This window comes from Rhinolophus sinicus, chromosome 7 (genome assembly GCF_057876585.1).
Source record: "Rhinolophus sinicus isolate RSI-liver-muscle chromosome 7, RSI-T2T, whole genome shotgun sequence".
In the NCBI taxonomy this organism is placed as follows: Eukaryota; Metazoa; Chordata; class Mammalia; order Chiroptera; family Rhinolophidae; genus Rhinolophus; species Rhinolophus sinicus.
The window spans coordinates 36,860,127-36,883,139 of NC_142507.1; the positions used below are offsets into that span (position 1 = coordinate 36,860,127).

The following is a 23,013-nucleotide window of genomic DNA, read 5'->3' on the forward strand; positions in this document are numbered from 1 at the left end:
ACTATGAGCGGCGCCCTCCACAACTAGACTGAAACAACTACTTGACTTGGAAAAACACTTAAAATAAATAAAAGTTTAAAATACACACACACATATACACATATATATATCAGCTCTAATACGTCTTTTGGAACAAAGATTAATGTACATATTAATTATTTTTTTATATAAGACCCGGTCTTTTATTATAGTAAAATAAGACCAGGTCATATATTAATTTTTGCTCCAAAAGACATTAGAGGTGGTTGTCCGGCTAGGTCTTATTTTTGGGGAAACACGGTATATATATAAATATTATGGTGTTCTACCATTAATATGAATTCCAGGTGCTCTCCCTCTTGTACAAGTATGACATTAAATATAACAAATATATACATTTCAGGACCTCTAAGACTTCCGACCTTTTTCAAGAAAGGAGGCTCACAAACATTAACTATTTTAACACTCGTCTTGGTGACAATTTTAGAAGAGCCCAGGAATAAGGCCAAAAAGCTCAGATAAGCCTCTTTGAGCCATATTAGTAATTTAGTTTGAAAGATACTGGGAAGGTGACAGCTCGTGATAATAAGTGCCAACATACAGGCCTTAAAGCCATTAACTTTTAAGTAAATAAGGAAGCATAATGGCAGCTGCCCAGGGAGCCAAGTCTGCCTACGTGAGTTGTTTAATTCAGCCACAACTCACTGATTCAACAAAGTTCGCTGTGAAAAACCTGTTTAAGATCTATAAAACAGGAATGAATCTCTGAGTAGACAAAACAGTAGTCACAAATTGGCATTAAAGCTCATTTATGTTAGTAGCTATGGGACAATCTAATAAGCTCTTCCTCCCCACCCCCCTTTTTCACTCTTATTTAACAAAGAATTCTAGCAGTTTAACTAGCTGCTTTCTCAGATTACTTCACACAGTTATGTAAAAAAGTCTTTCATAAAAAAATAAAATTTTACTATACATCTAATTGTATCTATAGTTTAAAAAAAACATGGAAAACCTTTCTTATAACTCAAAGTGACTCAAGTTCCACTGACCATCAATCAACTTCAAATATCACATATAAGTAAGCAGACATCATAGCTTTCAAGCACTAATAAAAATTCTCTAAGATGACCTTCAAAATGACAAACATTAAATTTTATGTCAATAGTACTTACTTTTCTTTATCAGTTGAGCAAGGCATACTAATAGTTGTTCCTGACTGAACATCTCCTAATGATGTATTTGGTTTTGTAAATTGCAAGTTAAACTGAACCTGTGAAGAGAGAAAACATCTCATGTAATTGAATTAGTGAGAACTGAAGCAGTTCAGTAGGGAGACAGATGGTTAATTTTTTTTTCTGATAAATCTAGACCACAGACGTACAGGTTCAACCTATAGTTTATAACACAAATACATTTTATTGAGAAGATTTAATAAAAAGTCCTATTTCTCCTTGACAAAAAAAGATCCTGTCTACAAGATGAACAGCACAAAATGATTCTCTTAACGATTATTTTAAAACAAAACCATGGACACTCATACATTTAAATAAGCGTAATAGTGCTAAAAGGAACCAAGTTCCACAATGATGCACTCACCTCATGCATTTTGAGAATTCTTCCCTTTTCAAGAACTTTCAAAGCCTATGTTGTATTTATTTAAGAATTCTACATGAGGGCTAGGCATTTAAATTTTGAAATAATCAAAAGTAAGCCAAGAATCTATATCAAAAGTCCAAATCAAAATATCAGCATAGAAGATACAGCAGTATATTTAAAGTAATAATGACCGACTGAATGGGTTTCATACCGGGAATGTATAACTGCAATCAATAATAGGAAATGCATAAACATAAATCACCACACTAATAGATCAAAGAAGAAAAATCATGACTACTTGTATACAAAAAGAAAAGGCACAAGAAAACAATCAGTATCTATTTTCGGTAAAAACTCCAAATAAAATATGAATAGACAGATACTAGCATAATAGGATAAAATTATAGATTAGAAAGGTAAATGCTGTTGTACTTGTCTATCGAGATTCAATATTCTAAAAATATCAGTTCTCCCTACATCAATCTACATGTTTAACATGATAACATTAAACACAAATAGGATTTTTTAAAGTGAGATAAGATGATTTTAATATTGCTTATAAACATGCAAGAGTGAAGAAAATTAAGAGTAGATATTAATACATAATATAGCTTCCAGCCACCAATCAAAAATAATCAGAAAACCAGACAAAATACACAAAAAGAATGTTCTCTAATACTGGACAATAGGTAGTGCAGGACTCTGAAATCTGAGAGAAGTGTGATCTCCATAATCAACCCACCTTTCTAACTGGAGCCACTTCCTGACTGTAGGAAGAGAGAACGTAATTGCTAAATGAAGACAACCAAGATCAGAGTTGGGGGAAGTTAGAGTGGCTGAAGGTTATAGGGCAGAGCTCTGATAAAAAGAGCTATCCAGAGAACAAGATCTGGAAATCTGAATTGGGCCCCCCTGAGTTGCACCGAATACTTGGCACATGCATATGGTAAAATTCCACAAGACGGGGCAAGTAAAGATGGGAGTTTTAAGCTGAATGATTTCCCAGGTTTACAACCAGGGAGATAAAATGGAGACTCCTCAGCAATCACTTAGGGAACTCAGTGGAGAGTCATGAAGGTTCAGAGCTTCATAGTAGGGCTGCACTATCCCTAGAGTAATAGCTACTTTAGATGCACCATAATAAAGCTAAAGAAAACAAAACAAAACAAAACAAAACAAAACAAAACAAAACAAAAATACTTCTAAGGGATTAAAGGTATCCACAAGTATCTTAAATACATGCCACTCTTTAAAGGAAGACAACAAAATCCAGACAATCAACAATGCAACACTGACAATGTTCCACACACTACCAAAAATTACTGTAAATGACAGTAAGTAGGAAAATTTAAGTCATACCAAGAAAAATCAGTCAATAGAAACAGACCCAGAAATGATAGACATGAAAGAACAAGAACATAGATATTTCAACAATTATAACTACAATCAATTTAATGGAAATCAAAAGTATGAGAAAAATGGAAGAAAAAAAAAGAATGAAATGAAACTTCTAGAGATGAAAAATTCATCTGAAGTGAGAAATTCTCACTGGCTAGAACAGCAAATTAAACACTACAGACGAAAAGATTAGTGAACTCTAAGACAGCATTATAATTCATATAAAATAAAGCAAATAATAATAAAATAAATAATCTCAATGGGACAATATCATGTGAACCATGCTTTCCAGCCAGAGGACCAGGAAGAAGAAACCCCGGGGATTCAGAAAATCTGGGGCAAATCATAAAAAGAACTAAAAAAAGAGATCTGATAAATTTGTATATGAACTCTTGGGGTCACTTCTGAGCTGGACACGCAAGATCTAACTAATCAGCATAACAAAAACTTTCAGAACTCAACTATGGGGGAAACCTCTGCCCAAGTCACAGAACAGCCACTAGATGGCACACAGATGGAGAGATCCAAAGCCACGTCTTTAAAGAGTGAACTAACATAGAAACCACAGCCTACAAACGCAAGTCAGAACTTAGAACCTGCACCTAACAAGACTGTTTGCTAAAACAAAACAAAAAAATTTCACATTCGCCTTAGGATTTAAAGATCTAGAGTTTCATAATATTCAATACTGGATCCAGGACACGATCCAAAATCACTCAACAAAGAACCAGGAAAATCTAAGCAACTCACAAGGGAAAAGACAAGCCAATAGATGCCAGCTCTAAAATGACAAAAATATTGGAATTACCAGGAAAACACTTAAAAGCATATATTATAACCATGCTTTAGGTATTCAAAGTGAACAGTTTTGAAACTAATGTAAAAGAATAGTCAGTAACAAAAATAGAAAATGCTAAAAAGAAACAAATGGAAATTTAAAATCAGAAAAAAATTCACTGAATGGACTCAAAAACAGAATGGAACTTGAAGATCGATCAACAGAAATGATCAAATCTGAAAAACAGAGAAAAAAAAATTTAAGAAAAGACAGGAAACAGATCCTTGTGGACCTATGGAAAAATAGACAAAGGTCTAAATTACATGTCTTATGAGTCCCAGAAAGATGAGTGTGGTGCAGAAAAAAAAAATTTGAAGAAATATGGCTTAACACTTCCCAAATTTTTGCAAAAGATACCAATTTATAGATTCAAGCAGCTTAGCAAATACCCAAGAGGATAAAGTCAAAGAAATGCATGCTCAGACACATCATTGTGAAACTGGTGAAAACTAAACAAAAATAAATTTTGAAAGCAGACAGAGAAAAAGAACCTATTATATGTAGTTGAACAACATTTTTAAAGTGCTTAAGTAAAAGAACTATAAATACAGAATTCTGTATCGAGAAAATATCATTCAGAAATGAAGGTGGAAAAGAGGTGTTCCTAAATGCAGTTTAAAAACAAAGAAACTTCTTTGCCAGAAGACTCCCTCTAAAATAAATGCTAAAGAATGTTTTGTCATTCAAGGAAATGATATCAGAGGGAAATATGGAACATCAGGAATGTAAGCAGAGCAACAGAAATGGCAAATAGTGGATAAATATAATGGACTATGCTTCTCCACTCAAGTACTTTAATATGTATGACTGATAGCAAAAATTTTAGCATTGTCTAATGACGTTTCACAAATATAATACACATGAAATAACAAAACATAAAGGGGGGAAGGTAAAGGAAGTATATGATGGTAAAGAATTTCTATTCCATTTGAAGCAGTAAACATTAATTCTATACACACTGTGGAAAGGTAAATATGAGCTGTGATCACAAAACCTGGTGAATGCTGCTGCCCAGTGCCATCCCATGGAAAGGCAGGGATCTTCAATATGGGAAGAGGCACACTGAACCTTAGTAACAGTTTGTGACAAGTTTCAACTTGTTCGGTGCAGTCAGTCAGGTGTGAGCTACGGTTGAGAGAAGGTGTGTTTTAAAGTGTGCCATAAATCAAGGATCAACAACGCATTAACATGAAAAGGGCAAACGGTTTCATCCTCCATCATGACAACGCTCCGTGTCACACATCACTTCAGGTATGGCAATTTCTGCCAAATAAAAACATTATGGTGTGTCCTCATCCACCTTATTCACCGGATCTGGTACCGTGCCACTTCTGGCTCTTTCCCAAAGTCAAAATCACCATGAAAGGAGTATGTTTTGAATGGATTCAGGACATAGAGGCAGCCACGACTGCACAATAAAGATACTCACAAAAGAGGATTTCCAGAACTGCTTCAGAAAGTGGCAAAAAGGAGGGTATAAGTGTGTTAGAAGCAAAGAGGAGTATTTTGAGGGGGATTAATGGCAATGTGTCTTCTACTATAATAAATTTTTTAAAATTTAAATATTCACTGTATTTTTTTATCATACCTCATCTATGTATTTATGGAGAAACCACTAAAAACAAACAACTATACAAAGAGAGATAATAAAAAAACACATCATACAGAATATTTAAAAATGTTCAAATGATCCAAAATAATTCAGAAAGTGGAAACAAAGGAGTAAAAATCAGAGGAAATAAGCAAGATGTGCTCTTTACATGAAAACTATTTTAAATATGCTATACATAGGTACAAAATATAAAGGGTGGAAAAAGATATTCCATGGAAACACTAATCATAAGAAAGACTGAGTAGCCATATTCACGTTAGACAAAATAGACTTCAGAGCAGGGGAAATTACCAAAAATAAAGAAGTTACATAATGAAGAAAGGGACAATTAACCAAGAGGACATAAAAATTCTAAAGGTGTATATGTACCTAACAGAAGAGCTTCAAAATACATGAAACAAAAACCGATAAAATAGTAAAATGGAGGAAATGAAAACATCTATAATTGAAGATATCAATACTTCTCTCTCAGTAATTGATAAAATAAATAGAAAGTCAACAAAGAAATAGAAGAACTAAATAAAATCAACTAACTAGACGTGACTAACATTTAGATCAGTGAAGTTTATCCTAAGAATACAAGGCTGATATAATATTTGAAAATCAACATGATCCAACTATTAACTGCTGAAAGAAAAGCCACATGATCCTTTCAATGAATGCAGAAAAAACACTTCACAAAATTCAGTGAATAAACTAGGAAAATAGAAGAAAAATCCCTTGATCTGAAAACTTGCATCTAGAAAAAACCTATAGCTAACACACTTAATGGTGAAAGACTGAATGCTCTGCCCTTAATGTCAGGAATAAGGCCAGAATGCCTGCTCTCACATTTGTTCAAATTGTACTAGAGGTTCTAGCTATAAGAAAAGAAAAAAAATAAGGGGCAACTAGATTGGAAAGGAAAAAGTAAAATTATCATTCTTTTCAGATGACATGATTATGTAAAAAAAATCCAACAAAATCTATAAAAAGCCACTTATAATGAGTTTGATAAATGATTTCAGAAGTTTCAGGATACAGAAACAACTACAAAAATCAATTACATTTATATACAGCATCAATGAATATGCTCAGAAAGTAATTAATAAAACAATTACACTCATAAGAGCATCAAAAAGAATAAAATACTTAGGAATAAATTTAATTTAAAAAATAAAGACTTATACATTGAAAACTGCAAAAAGTTGTTGAGAGGAATTATACCCAAATAAACAGACATTTAATATTAAGCATGGATTGGAAGACAAAATATTGTCAAAATGGCATTTCTTCCAAAATTGACCTATAAATTCAATGTACCTCTATCAAAATCCAAGTAGACAAGTTTCTAGTAATTGACAAGCTGATCCAAATATTTATATGGAAATAATAAAGGACCTAAAATATAAAATAATTAAACAATTTTGAAAAAGAACAGAGTTGGTGGAGTCCCACTACCCAATTTTAATATATAATATAATGTCCCAGTAATCAGGACAGTGTGGTATTGGCACTAGGATAGTAATCAGTGAAACAGAACTGAGAGTCCAGAAATATATTCTTACATAAATAATTTCGAACAAAGGTGTCTAGAAATTCAACAGGGAAAGATAATATTTTTAACAAATGGTATTGATAACTAGATAGCCACATACAAAAAAACAAAACAAAGAACTTAGACCTTTATCTCACACCATACATAAAAAGTAACTCACAAAGTATCATATATCTTATTTCCAACCTGTGGTTGGAAAAAGTTCTTAGTATGATACCAAAAGCATGATCCACACAGGGAAAAAAAAAACAAAAAAAACACATTAAATTTCATCAAAATTAAAAACTTTTGTGCTTTGAAAGAGAAAATGAAAAGAGAAGCCACAGATTGGGAGAAATATTTGCAAATCATGTATCTGATAAAGGACTTTTATCAAGAATAAAGAACTCAACTCAATAGTAAGATGAACAACCTAGTTTAAAAATGGGCAAAAGATTCAAATAGATATGACACCAAAACAGACAAACTGATGTCAAACACATGAAAAGATGCTGAACTACCTCATTTAAAAGTGGGCAGGAGATTCAAATAGATATTTCACCAAAGTAGATACACTGATGTCAAATAAGCACATGAAAGATGCTCTCAATCTCATTAGGTTTTAGGAAAATGCAAGTTAAAATCACAATGGAAGACTTCTATACACTTATTAGAATAGTTAAGATTAAACCACTGACCATACCAAGCATTAGCAAGGACGTAGAACAACTTGAACTCTCAGACTGACGATAGTAAATCGCACAACCACTTTGGAAAATGTTTAGCAATTTCTTAAAAATAAAGTATTTGCCACCAGCCATTCCATTCCTAGGTATTCACTCACCCTAGAGAAACATAAAGGTTGTACACAAATGTTCATAGCAGCTTTATTTGTAATAGCCAAAAACTGAAAATGACCCAAATGTCCATCAAATAGCAAATGGATAAACTGTGGCATATCCATACAATGAAACACAACTGAGCAATTAAAAGAAATGAATTACTGACACACACTATCTCTGGATAAACCTTAAACATGTTATATGGAGTGAAAAAAGACAGACAATAAAAACTACATATTATATGATTCTCTTTATATGAAATGTAGAAAGGCTAATTCATAGAGACAGAAAGCAAACTGGTAGTTACTTAGAGGACAAGAGTATGTATTAACTGCAAAAAAGCACTAGGGACCCTTTAAGGAAAATGTAAATGCTCTATAATTGGACTGTTGTGATGATTTCAGAACTCTTTAAATTGACTAAAGTTATTGAACTGTAAACTTAACAATGGGAGAATTTTATAGTATGTAAATTACACCATAGTAAAGTGTTAAATTAAAAAGAAAAAAGAGGCACCATAAAGAGACTAAATAGACAGGGCCCAAAATAGGAAAATAATAAAATGGAGACTAGCAATCTACCAGACGCAGAGTTCCAAACACTGGTTATCAGGATGCTCAATGATCCAGGAAGAACTTGAACAAAGAGATATGAAACATAAAAATGGAGATTGAAAACATGAAAAAAGAACCAATCAGAAATTAAGACTCTAATAACTGAAATGAAGAATATGTATTTTGCCGTGTATAAGGCGCACCCACCTTTTGGCCCAAACTTTCAGGGGAAAAAAATCTTTAATTTCAATTTTTTTCTTTAATTTTATTGAGGAATATTGGGGAACAGTGTGTTTCTCCAGGGCCCATCAGTTCCAAGTCACTGTCCTTCAATCTAGGGGAGGGCGCAGTTCAGCAGCAAGTCCAGTCACCATTTTCAATCTTAGTTGCAGGGGGCGCAGCCCACCATCCCATGTGGGAATTGAACCGGCAAACTTGTTGTTGAGAGCTCGCACTCTAACCAACTGAGCCACCTGGCCACCCCTCCAGAAGCTCAGTGGCAGCTTGTTGTCTTCAATTTAGTTGTGAAGGGCACAGCTCACTGACCGATGTGGGAATAGAACTAGCAACCCTGGTGTTCAGAGCTCACACTCTAACCAACTGAGCCAACCGGATATCCCTCGTTTTAATTTTTTAATTCAACTTTTATTTGTTTAAATTTAGGTACTTGTTTTGTATATTATAAAGGAATCTTAGCATTTATTTTTTAACATATTATGGTACAAGAAATTTTATATAACAAATAATTACAAAACATGAGAACAGATACAAGGTACAAGAAATTTTATGTACCGTAACAAATTTACAATATTTACACATAGAAGGCCAAGACTCTTCATTATTGCAAGGTCACCATAAGTTCAACAAAACCGATTATCATATCCCAGGGTATCATTTTGCATATGGATATAGTTATTGATTTCTAGGATTACACTTTTAACTCATAAGCATAAATAAAAGAATTAAAAACATTTATATAGATACAAAATTAGTACTACCCACGTATAATGTGCATCTTTTTCCTCACAAATTTGGGCAAAACTGTGCACATTATACATGGCAAAATATGGAATACTAAAGGCAACCAACAGTAGATTAGATGACGCAGAAGATCAAATCAGCGATTTAGAAGGTAGTAGAAAACACCCAATCAGAACAGCAAAAATAAAAAAAAATCCAGAAAAATGAGGACAGTTTAAGGGGCCTCTGAGACATCTAGCGTACCAATATCTGTATCATAGGGATACCAGAAGGAGAAGAGAGAGAGCAAGGAATTGTAAACCTATTTGAAGAAATAATGACAGAAAACTTGCCTAACCTTGGCGAAGGAAACAGACATACAAGCTCAGGAAGCGCAGAGTCCCAAACAAGATGAACCCAAACAGGCCCACACCAAGACATATAATTAAAATGCCAAAGGTTAAGACAAAGAGAGAATCTTTTTTTTTTTTTTTTAAGATTTTATTGGGGAAGGGGAACAGGACTTTATTGGGGAACAATGCGTACTTCCAGGACTTTTTTTTTTTTCCCCAAGTCAAGTTGTTGTCCTTTCAATCCTAGTTGTGGAGGGTGCTGTTCAGCTTCACGTTGTTGTCCTCTCAGTCTTAGTTGTGAAGGGCGCAGATCAGCTCCAGGTCCAGTTGCCGTTGCTAGTTGCAGGGGGCGCAACTCAGCTCAAGGTGCCATGTTCAATCTTAGTTGCAGGGGGCAGAGCTCACCACCCCTTGCGGGACTCGAGGAATTTAACTGGCAACCTTGTGGTTGACAGTCCGCACTCCAACCAACTGAGCCATCTGGGAGGCAGCTCAGCTCAAGGTGCCGTGTTCAATCTTAGTTGCAGGGGGCAGAGCTCACCATCCCTTGCGGGACTCGAGAAATTGAACTGGCAACCTTGTGGGTGAGAGCCCACTGGCCCATGTGGGAATCGAACCAGCAGCCTTCAGAGTTAGGAGCACTGAGCTCTAACTGCCTGAGCCACCGGGCTGGCCCCCAAAGAGAAAATCTTAAAAGCAGCAAGAGAAAAGCAATTAGTTACCTACAAGGGAGTCCCCATAAGACTGTCAGCTGATTTCTCAATAGAAACTTTGCAGGCCAGAAGGGATTGGCAGGAAATAGTCAAAGTGATTAAAAACAAGGATGTACAACCAAGATTACTCTACCCAGCAAAGCTATCATTTATAATCACAAGAGCTTCCCAGACAAGAAAAAGCTAAAGGAATTCATCACCACCAGTAATATAAGGAATGTTACAGGAACTTCTTTGAGATGAAAAAAAATAACATAAAAATATGAAAAAGTGTCAATAACTACACATGTATCAACAATTACTTTACGTGTAAATGGATTAAATGCTCTAATCAAAAGACAGCGTGGCTGAATAGATAAGAAAACAAGACCCTTATATATGCTCCCTACTACAGACTCAGTTCAGATCAAAAGACACACAGAGACTGAAAGTAAAGGGATAGAAACAGACATTTCATGAAAATGGAAACAAAACAAAAAGCTGGATAACAAAATAAAAAGCTGGAGATACTTATATCAACAGCAATATTTATATTGGACAAAACAGACTTTAAAACAAAGGCTATAAGACAAAGAAGGATCCAATAATTCCCCTGCTAGGTATTTATCCAAAGAAACCCAAAACACTACTCCGAAGGAACATGTGCATCCACATGTTCACTGCAGCGTTATTTACAATGCCCAAAATATGGAGGCAACCTGAGTGTTCATCGATGGATGGATGGATGAACAAGAGGTGGTACATATATGCAATGGAACATTACTTAGCCATAAAAAAGAACGAAATCTTGCCATTTGCAACAACATGGATGGACCTAGAAGATCTTATACTGAGTGGTGTCAGACAGAAAGACTAATGTCATGATTTCACTTATATGTGGAACCTAAAGAACAAATTAAACAAACTCATAGATACAGAGAACATTTTGAGTGCTGCCAGATGGGAGGGTGGTTAGAGGTGGGTAGAAAAGAGGAAGGGATTAAGAAGTAAAACTTGGTAGTCACAAAAGTCATGGGGACATAAAGTATAGCCTAAGGAATATAGTCAATATTGTAATAACTATGTATGTAAATCACTGGCTGGTCTGGGTGGATTACATCATTGTGGAAATAAAATAATACATGTGAAAACAATATATAAATCTAGAATATTAGTAATCAGAATGATAATTAAGAATTCAAATGGGTAGAAAAAAGCCTTAGGAAATACATCAAGGATTAGAGGGATTACTAAGCAAATACTATTTGAAATAATGTCAGAACTACATTTTAGAATTTTCTATAACCCTGCCCTACCAGACCTTTAAGTCCTGGCAAAAGAATCCAAAAAATGTCACCACAACTAATATACCAGCAGTATAAAGTCAGTAATCCTAGTTAGGTTTGAGAATTGTAGGGGATATAAGTAGAAGAATGAACAAAAATGGAGAAGTTGAGGGCCACCCTGGTGGCTCTGGTGGTTAGAGCTCCATGCTCCTAACTCCGAAGGCTGCCGGTTCGATTCCCACATGGGCCAGTGGGCTCTCAACCACAAGGTTGCCAGTTCAATTCCTCAAGTCCCACAAAGGATGGTGGACAGCGCCCCCTGCAACTAAGATTGAACACGGCATTTTGAGCTGAGCTGCCGCTGAGCTCCCGAATGGCTCAGTTCGTTGGAGCGCATCCTCTCAACCACGAAGGTTGCCAGTTCGATTCCTCAACTCCCGCAAGCGATGGTGGGCAGCGCCCCCTGCAACTAAAATTGAACACGGCACCTTGAGCTAAGCTGCCGCTGAGCTCCAGGATGGCTCAGTTGGTTGGAGCGTGTCCTCTCAACCACAAGGTTGCCGGTTTGACTCCCGCAAGGGATGGTGGGCTGCGGCCCCCTGCAACTAGCAACGGCAACTGGACCTGGAGCTGAGCTGCGCCCTCCACAACAAAGACTGAAAGGACAACTTGAAGCTGAACGACACCCTCCACAACTAAGATTGAAAGGACAACAACTTGACTTGGAAAAAAAATAATGGAGAGGTTGAACCGGAGTAAATACAGTTTAAGTAGGCTGATGCCCAGATATTTATAAATTACAGTGACTCAAGACATACAAGCATATATACTAGTCAGCAGTATATTGATTTAATACATCACCTAATACTTACAACTGATCAAAGAATAAATTTTTAAAAGATGAAAAATATCTGTATGTTAGTAAGTTGCTATATTTCTCATAAAAAGAAAAAAAAAAGTATTAGTTATTTTGGCTACCTTTGGTCCTGAAACTGGGTGGATGGTATTTTTGGCAGATAAAGGATGAGGAAAGGTATTCTGGAAAGCAAATGCAGAGGAGACAGGATAACCAATTCCACAAGTTGGGTAAGTCAGTCTACCATCAACCTAAAAATAAAAACAAAGAGAAATTAGTTCTAAGTAATATTTACTGATCTAAGAGGCATTTAGCATCTGCTATAATAACTAATATCTAAAAGCACTATTTCAGAAGCCAATTTTATTTATGATGATACCACAAAACTCTGCTTTATTATGTAGCATGAGGCTGGGATACCTTGGCTTTTTAGAGTAGCTGTGCAAGCTTAAACAAAATAAACCACTGAATCTGCCTTTGAACTGAGTTAAAACAAAGACCTTTGAACCGTCTTGGTTTGCTCTGGCCCCCAATTCCAGAGGGGAGGTAGGAGGGTGTGGTCACAGATCAATGGGCCAATCAGGGATAAAATAAGTTATTTTCTGCCAGACTGTCTGAGTAGAAACAACATTACCAGTGTTTTTTCTTTTTTTCTGTTAGTTTCAGGTATAGCATCAGTGTTCTAAAATGGACTGAGATAATTATTTGTTTTGCCAGTAATTTTCAATATAGTAATACCACCATTAACCAATGTCATGAAAACAGTTTATTTTAATAAGAGGCCAACTGATACACAAATATTAAGAAGCCACTGTGTACACCACCAGCTATATGAGAAAAACACCCTTCACATAGCTATTTATCATCAGTCATTAGAGTTAAGCCTGTCAAGCTTTTTCAAGGTTGTAATTCAGTATCAGGCTCTACTCTCCACACCTTTTCCAATTCAGCAGAAATCATTTCCCATCTTCAAATATCAGGTACTCTCTGATATAATCGGGTAGATTAAAATTTCAATCAGGCATTTGAATTTTAAATCCTCCGCCAATGTACTTCAGCCAGTGATTATCAGAAACACATCTGCACATGTGCACGCTGAGTTTATTATTTCTCCTTGTAATGAGGGAGAATGCACATAATGAGAAACCATGGGGTGTTGCAGGGGTGTCAAATGGGACTTATTTACTGGCCTTAGCCATGTGTCTGATGATTTAAGGAGCAGTTTAAGAAAGTGGGGATTTGCTATGTATTGGATGCTCTCAGGAAATGGGGATAACGATGACTGGGTATCTGAGTAAGTCTTATCTAACAAGGACAGCAAAATGTATTAAGGCCAAAGCTGTAATTGCTAATAAAGCAGCAGTCATTCATGTGACCGAGAATAGGAGGATGTTTGTCCATTTTTGTGGTTTGGCAATGTTTGCATTTTTGTCCATTTTCAGACACGATTATGGCGTGGTCTTGTTTTTGTCTTGATCCATCACAGTCACACAGTGGTCTTGTCTGATGGTGACATGCGGTGAAACTGTTCAACAGGAGAGTACTGAGGCCTGGCTGTGAGCCCTAGTCCAGCTCCTAGCAACACCAAGGTCTACCTGCTATGACTACCTGCTAGCACCAAGCCAGTTCCCAAATGTAAGGAGCTGCTTTTCTTTTTCTCCCCTCTTAGTTCTTGCTAGGAAAAGGCAAGAGACCTGGTGCTGGAAGCTAGAAAACTTATACCTCATAGCCAGTTTTTTTCTAAAATCTAGAGCCAACAAGGTTGGTAACAGGACCTTTCTCTTTCTTTTCCTTTTCTGAGATAATTCCGTTTCGATTCCTTCCATGGTAGTTCTGAACTTGAGCCCAAACCTTGTTATCCCTTCTTGCCGCCTCAAAAGTGTTTCAGCACATTTGGCATTACTTTAGTTAATACCAAATGATTTCTGTATCTGTTAAAATCTTACAAAGTGTGCCCTTTAAATACAGCCTCTTTCTTAAGAGCAAGTATACTTAATGTGCCACATCCAAGTGTGACTTGAATTCTACTTCAGTGCTAATAATTGTAGGGCCCCCGTCTTATTAGTACCAGCACCTTAAGTCACGGAGACTTCCTAACAATCTGGGTATATTTTTTGTTTTAGGAAATTCATTAAGACCACATCTTAATTTAAATCTTACCACATTAGGGTTAGGAGAAATTCCACTTCTGATTGTGTTGCTAGTAGGTGGAGTGGTCGAAGGTCCCAACATGTCTTGCTTTCTCACCAGCTGATTTTCATTTAGTTCTTTATTTAACCATGTGATTACTTATATAAAAGAACAAGAAACAAAGTAAAAAATTTTATTAGACTATTTTTATTTTTCTAATAAGTTTAAACATTTAAAAATTATATTGAGGTTTTTAAAATTTTAAGTTTTTAAAACTACTTTATAACACAGAGAACAATGTAGGTTAACTGAAATTTTTGCCATTAAAGATTCTTAGTTTATGAACTGCCACATAGGGCTCATTCTATTACTACCAGAAATATATATTTCTGATAGTCAAGGAATCTATAGGCTTCCATTTCTAGAATGGTATCTTACAGTTTATGTAAAGTTCATACTCTTTATGTCTGACAACCAATACTAGAAACTCAAAAAATGTTAAAGGCTTAATTTTATATTTTAATTTCAAATAACTCCTATTATTACTATTAGGTAAATATATAAATTAAAAAATACTGAAGAATTTAAAAGGTAAGTTATATTCAATATTTTCAACACTTAATTTTGGTTACTGATATATGTGATATGGTTTTCTTTATAATGATGAAAACTTTTACAGGGCAGATGATGTAGTTCACTATAGCAAAGACATTACTAAGACAGTATATTTCAAGGAGAAATTATTTGTATATAGCAATATCCTGATTTTCCCAGACTTCTATGAATTCAAATAAAATATTCAGGTTAAAACTACAAACCTCATTTACACAAAAAATAACATACTTACACTTTTCATTATTTTTTAGAAGCTGTTTGCTTTCTTCAAGTTTTTGAACTGTAGCTTCTAATTGTTCTTGTAATCTGCATACCTGAAATGTCAATCCTCATAATAAGTATAGTAATAAAGGCCAAAATAAAAACTGAGGAAATGTATTAATTAATTAGTTAATTAATTAGCTAACTAATTAATTAGTTGATTGCTCTTAATTATTATGAAAAGAATAGAGGAATTAGCTCACCTGTGTAACAAGATCTTTGTGTGTGTATATACACACACATATATACATATATGAACATTCAAGGTATTTGAGTCATAATAACTAACTTTTCAAACAAAAATAGTTATTAAGTTCTGTGTGAATCTAGTCAGGTTCTTTGAAAAACAAAAAAAAGCTAAAGCCATTTTCTAATATAACAAAGTAGAAATTTAAAAAATTTGTTATACTTTGCAAATAATCACCCACACAAAAGTCTAAAATATTAACTACCTCTTGCTCTTTACTTCGGAGAGACTGTCCAACATCTTGTAATTCCTTTTGTTCCTTTTGTAATTTTTCTTCCTTCTCAGCCAAGAGTTTCTCTTGCTGAATGGTAACTGTATTCTTCAGTTTCAATTTACCCATTAAAGTTTTCAGATCCCCTTGTAACTTCTTGATAATTTCATTTGCCTGTAAAAGAGCTTTGTATGTATATTTCTACATAATCCAATAAAATATTAATGTTTTGTTAAATTTTTAAAAACAAACCTTAAGAAGTTCCGCTGATAATGATTTTATGGTAGCTTCAAGTTTTCCTAGTTGTACCTGATTTTTCTCACCATTTTCTTCTAAAGCCACCTGATGTATATATATATATATATATATATATTTTAAAACAAAAAGTTAGGGTATTTGTTTAGGAAAAGCATCAGTTTATAAATGTGATCATTAATTTGTTTACAAAATTTAAAAATAGACCTTTTGTTCCTGGATTGTATCAAATGCTTCTTTTGTTCTTAAAACAAGCTGGTCTTTATCCTTGATTTCCTGTTCTAAAACAGCCACTTTTGTTTGTAGCTGATTAATATGCTTTTCTTTTTCATGGCATTCAGCATCTAGTGTGGAATTCTCTCTTCGCAAAGAAAGGACTTCTTGCTTAGTCCGCTGGAGCTCCTAGAGGATGAAAAAAATGATGCATTATGAAAAAGGGAAGTTGGCTGATCTGATTATTTATAATAAGATGTTTAAAACACAGTCTAATAATTTTAACGTTCTTTTACTAATCTGTTTTAAAGGACACGAAAGTCTAAGTGTATATGTAACTTGTAGATTTGGAATACAATTGTTGAATATGCTAACAACTGATTCAATCACGATGAGGGAAAATAAAACAATCATGATTTATGAATAAGTTACTACAACTTTAAAATATAGTAACAAGAATTTTCTGATGTCTTGAAATATACATTTTTAAAATGTCACTTAGGTAATAAATGTTCATTATAATATAATTTCAAAATACGTAAAATTAATAAAGCCTTATCATTCTACCATCTAATATGCATATTGAAATCACTTGGGAACTTTAAAAAAAACCACTGTACTTGCTTTATTCTAGCGTCTGGAACTGAATCTGAAGTATCTCCAAGATAACGCCTGTACTGACGTCTGTTACTATCCCCAAGAGATTCTGATTTAGTTAGTGTGATCTATGGCCTGGGCACTAGGACATTTAATAGCTCTCCAACTGATTCTACGGTAGCCAAGGGTGAGAACCACCAGCTCGAGTTAACATTTATCTCTGCTGCTCATACATAAAGATTTATTTTTTAAAGGACTCATACTATGCAGTTTTATAATCTGTCTTCTTCATACACCAGGGGTGCCAAAAAAATGTATACAAGTGGACACTTTGGTCAACGTTGCTCATGCAGTAGTTTGCCATAACCAGAAGTGCCTGGACACTGATGGTAACCACTTTGAGCACCTCTTATAATTGCAGAAAGCAAACGTGACTTGTATTCGTCTTTTGTTATCAGTATATATTGAGTATTACAATTTTAATAGTTTTCATTTCTTAAAGTGTGTATACATTTTTTTGGCACCCTCTGTATATATTACAAATATCTTTCCACATCAACAAATATGTTAACATTTCTTTGATTCACTCTTAAAAGCAAATCAAGCAAACAATAATTAATTAAAAATAGACTAAAAAAAATCTGGAATAGATCACTGCCCAATCAGCTAATACCAACCCAAGTGTTGCTGGTATAGAAAAGTTCAGTATTTACTATTCCTAGATAATTTTTGTTTTTAACAAAAACTTTACAACATCATTTTGCAGTATTATACCACAACGATTTTAGAAGCTTAGACTTTGGTATCAAACAAACTTGAACACAAATTCTGGCTTTCCTGTGTGATCTTGGGAATTACTTAACCTCCCTAAATCCCAGGTCCCTTAGTTTGTAAAATAGAAATGATCAATACTTCATAAATTATTTCATTTAATCGTCACAAAAACCCTATTGTAAACTTCTCAGCATTTTGCCTGGCACATAGTAAATACTCAACAAATGGTAGCAATTATTATTAATTTTAGGGCACTAATGCCTAAAAGGTATAATTTTACATAATTAGGTAGCAGTACTCAGAGGTTAAAAAAAAGTTCCCAAAACTCATTTGCAAGTCTTATGCAAATCTAGAAAGAAATGTTTTGATTAGATTGTATAAAAATCAACATAATGAAGTACTCTGTTTATATACTAACCAGTTTCAGGTCGAAGATAGAAAAAAAATTATACAGCATTATACTGAAGCATTTAGAATATCTAGTGTATTATGAAGAATGAAATGTATTACTAACTGGTAAGAAAGGTAAAAAGGCAGGGAGGATGAAGACATTTATTGTTGGGGCAAAATACTCTAAGGCTCTGAACATAAACTCAGTCAGGCTTTAGAGTTTCTAAGCCTAACAGACTGCTGAAATGGAATTGGAAGTCACGTGAGCCAGAATAACACGGTGATCTTTGCATTTAAATAGACAGACTTAACAAAATCCACGTTTTCTGATAATTCATGTGACAATTCATAATAATGCTAGGAAGGTGTCTATCACCAGGGTCAAAGCATCAACAAACGTGCCCTCATAGCAAGATTGTTAAACTTTCTGTTGCCTGAAAAAACAAGGTGGTAGCAGCAAAGACATGCAAATAATAGAGTATTCCAAACTTCACTCTTCCACACACTGGCTATGTGACTTTGGGCAAATAACTCAACCTCTCTGTACCTTAGTTTCATCATCTTTAAAATGAGCATAATGAGTATCTACTTTAAAAGAATTATTGTAAGAATTAAATGAGCTAATATACGTAAAGCCCTTAAAACAGTGCCTGCCACATCGCAAATATTCAGGAAGCATTAACATTATCACTACTATTATTAACATTATTGCAACTAGACACTAAACTTCATGTAGTTATTTAATATACTGGGCAGGCTGAGAGAAAGAACTAGCTCTGTCAACAGAGTACTCTGAGCTACAGACACTGCTAATATTAAAAGTACACTGAAAAACCTGAGGGCTGTGCCAAAGCCACTCTTCAAGACCTTAACTGAATCAGCCATTTTTATCAGATTTCAGATTCTCAATGTTTTTTGCACATTGTCTGAACGGATAACCCTCCCACCAAAGAGATGTTTGCAGAGATCCAAAGGAACATCACCCACACAAGTAACAAGCCCAATATTCAATACCTCTTCGACACCAGACAGTTTGGCTTTAAGTTCTCTGACGGTGGAGTCTCCTTTATATTTCCTTTCGGTTAGGTCTTTATTAGCCACCTCTAACTCAGACAATCTGTTCTGTAGCTGCTGGATGTTTCGTTGATGGAGGATTTCTAAATCTTTTTTCTGTTGTTCATGTTGCTGTTGGTATTGAACCTGCACCTATTATATAATAAAATATAGTACCAAAATTCAAAGGAAAAAAAACAGAAATACATGTATATGGGAAGATTTGAAGGAAAAACAATCTTAATTATTCTTCTATGTAATTATAAGATTTCCGTGTTTGGGACAGAATCTATTTTCAATTATGGATTTCATGAAGGAGAAAGTAAAATCAACAAAAGCAAATTTACCACTATAAGCTCATTCATAATTTCTGCTTCTCCTAAGTCCACATATGTTTACATGTAATCATCTTCAAGTTAAGGGAAGAGTGATATATGATTAAGTTTTAAAAAAAAGCAAACTGCAAGAGTGTATATATAATGTAAACCTATTTGTGTAAAAAAAACCAGTAGGTACTTAAGGAACTTTCAGTATTTGCTTTAAACACCATTTTATTATTTCAGTTTTTTACAAGTACTTAGGTTTTATAATGAAAAAAAAAAACAACCCACACCTAAACTTGTGAAATCAGCAAGGTATTATTCATTAGTTTAGTCTTACATTCAGTAGTTAAATTTTACCAAAAATAAAATCTGAACATGGTATTAACTGTAATCTCTAGTGCCTGTTTGAATCATACCACAAACCTATCTTAACAATTTCTGTCAATGAACACTATCAAATCTTAAATACCTTTAAAAAATAATGTATATTTTTCTGATTATGAAAGTTATACATGCTCTTAAAGACACAACGAAAGAAAGCACCAGTAATTGATATTCTCATCCAGGAAGTCACTCTAAAGATTTAGAAATATTCCTTTCCAGTCATTTATATATTTAAATTGACATCACTCACACACATACAACATAAATTAGGACCACGCTATTTATACAATTTAATCATGCTTTTTATTCCCTTAGCACATCATTAGCACATCACACCTTCTCACATCATTAAAAAACTGTTTGCAAACACCTTAGTAGCTGTACAATATTCCACCCATAGCTACACCTTAATTCATTTAACCCATGCCCTACTATGGACATTGAGTTTCCAATTTTTCACAATTACAAATAAAACTATGATTGATATTTTGGTCCAAACACATCCAAAATTCAGATTATTTCCTTATGATCAATTATAGGTCAAAGACTGTAAACAAATATAAAGCTTGATACAAGTTCCAAAACTGCATTCCAGAAAATGCTGTACCTATTCAAAAATTCCTACCACAAGTGGAGGGGAATAGCTCTTTCATAAAAATACTTTGGAAATTTTACAATACTATTTTAGGACTTCCCTTATTTTTGGAAAACTGGAAAGGGGAGAAGGGAGCAAAAGAGATAAGAGAGGAAAGGCTCCATATAAAACTGAAAATGCAATCTTGAAAGAAAACACTGAAGGATCAATGAGGAAAAAACCCCAAAGCAATCTAGTAAAGATGCTAACTGTAACTAAGCGGGTCATCAAACACACTAACGGCAATAAAGGTCGAAGGCAGTAAAATAAAGAAATGGCTTTATCCCATTGATCATCAGAATTTTAGAGTTTTTGTTTAAAAAAACAACAACAACAAAAGAAAGGGTAAGGGATAGAATTACAACATTTACATTTACATTTTCTACTTTATTTAGGGTGATTCTGATATACACTAAGGTTTTAAAATCATTGCCTTATGGAATATCTATCACCAGGAAGAGAAGAGAGTGGCCTGGTTTTAAACTCTCAAAGGAATGATCCACAATCCCATTAGGAAAATGCAGTAAGGAATGCAAACAAATCCTTCAGTCACTTCGAAGTTATAAACAAATGCACTTATGATGAGACTTTTAGAACCTAACTTGTTTGAAAATCGAGCCAAAAATGTGGTAGTAAATAACAGAAATTAATGAAATAGAGGTAAAAATAGTGTAGAACTCATTAATGAAATGAAAAACTAGTCATTCAAAAACATTAAAAAACAAACCATCAAGTCTCATTAAAGTACTATTACACACTCACAGAATAAAGCTGTAAACTAGTATATACACTTTAGAAAACAGTTTGGCAGTTTCTACTAAACACATGCCTACACTAGAACCTAGCTATTCCAACCCTAAATATATATGCAAAGAAAAAGAGCACGTGTTCACAAAAAGACATGTATTAGAATGTTCATAATAATTTAATTAACAACAGCAAAATATCAGAAATACCAAATGTCTGCCAAGAGAAAATACATAAATTACGGCATATTCATATAATAGAATACTACACAACAAAAAGAAACACACAAGAACACAACTGAATCTCAGAGATATACCAAGTGAAGGAAGCCAAACACAAATAAGTACATACTGTATGAATCCATTTGTATGAAGTTTAAGAACAGGCAAAACTAATCAATGATAGAAGTCAGAAGAGTGAGGACCTCCTGTGGGTGTATGATATCAACTGGGACTGCACACAGGGCAACCGTGAGGGATGATACAATTTTCTGAATCTTAATTTGTATGAAAGTTACACACAAAAATATCATCAAGCTGTACTCTAAAAGCAAACATGGGGCAAAGTACATAAAAACAAAAGTAAAATTTAATATTAAAGAAGCTATTAAATAAAAGGTAAAAATCCACACTACAAAGCAGCAGAAAATGATAGTCACACAGGAAAAGTTGAAGATACTAAAAAGCAATCCACAGAAGAAATAAAAATGGCTGAAAGTCATAGTAAAAGATGTTTATCTTCACTAAAAACCTAAGAAATATAAATTAGAACAAATACTACTGCAACACCTATCAGTTGGTAAATATTAAGAAGGTTAATAATAATATCAAGATTATAGGGAAATAGGTACTGTTATACACCATCTTTGGGATTCTATTTGGTACAACCTTTCTGGGTGGCAAATTTGCAATATTCATTAGTATTTTATATGAGTACATTACAATCTCACTTCTAGGAACAGAAGTTTCTAGAATGTTCACTGCAGTCGTATTTGCCATAAACAAAATTTTGAAGCATTTAAATAAATGCCCACCATTTGGAGTAGTTAAATAATTTGTTATATCCAAATAATGAATACTATACAGCTACTAAAAAGGACTATCTGAACTGATACAGAATGATATCCATGTCATGTTAAGTGATAAAAAGTTAGTCAATATATCCAGTAGGACCTCATTAAAACAAAACAAAACCAAAATCCACTAAGTGTGTACATATATGTCTATAATTATATATAATTTACATATTTCAAAATTTATAAACAAATATTCATAAATTATATATTACAAATATACAAAAAAGTGAAAAAACACAAATCAAAATGTTTATAATCTCTAGGTACTAAGACTTTAAAGGAGAAGACTTTTAACTTTTATATACTTTTGCAATGTCTGAAAATTTTAAAGCAAGCTATATTACTTTTATTATTAACAAAATAACTAACAGCAATAACAAAGTATTTTTCCACTTTCTTTTAATGTTCATACCTGCAAGGCTTTTTCCTTCTCACTTGTCAGTTCCTGAGAATGCTTATTTGACAATGCTGCTGTGTGTGATGCCCATTCATTCCGTAACTTATCTAATTCTTGGATTTTTTCTGATAATGTCTGCATTAGAATTCAATATAAAATATCAAGACAGTGTCCTAAATTGGTTATTCAATTAGAATATAGCAATATTTACAAGGATATTAAAGA

At 34.0% G+C, this 23,013-nt stretch overlaps 1 protein-coding gene across 1 annotated transcript in view; it reads right to left on the minus strand.

Annotated features, from left to right (window-relative positions):
• Positions 1-23,013, minus strand: part of SASS6 (SAS-6 centriolar assembly protein) — a 38,367-nt gene that overhangs the window by 3,575 nt on the left and 11,779 nt on the right. The window contains exons 7-15 of the mRNA XM_019747014.3: positions 22,804-22,923; positions 19,190-19,381; positions 16,409-16,603; positions 16,199-16,288; positions 15,941-16,120; positions 15,460-15,541; positions 14,643-14,770; positions 12,605-12,733; positions 1,152-1,249 (exon numbers count right to left, since the gene is read on the minus strand). Coding sequence (XP_019602573.3) covers positions 1,152-1,249; positions 12,605-12,733; positions 14,643-14,770; positions 15,460-15,541; positions 15,941-16,120; positions 16,199-16,288; positions 16,409-16,603; positions 19,190-19,381; positions 22,804-22,923 — 1,214 coding nt within the window. The remainder of the gene's footprint in view (positions 1-1,151; positions 1,250-12,604; positions 12,734-14,642; positions 14,771-15,459; positions 15,542-15,940; positions 16,121-16,198; positions 16,289-16,408; positions 16,604-19,189; positions 19,382-22,803; positions 22,924-23,013) is intronic.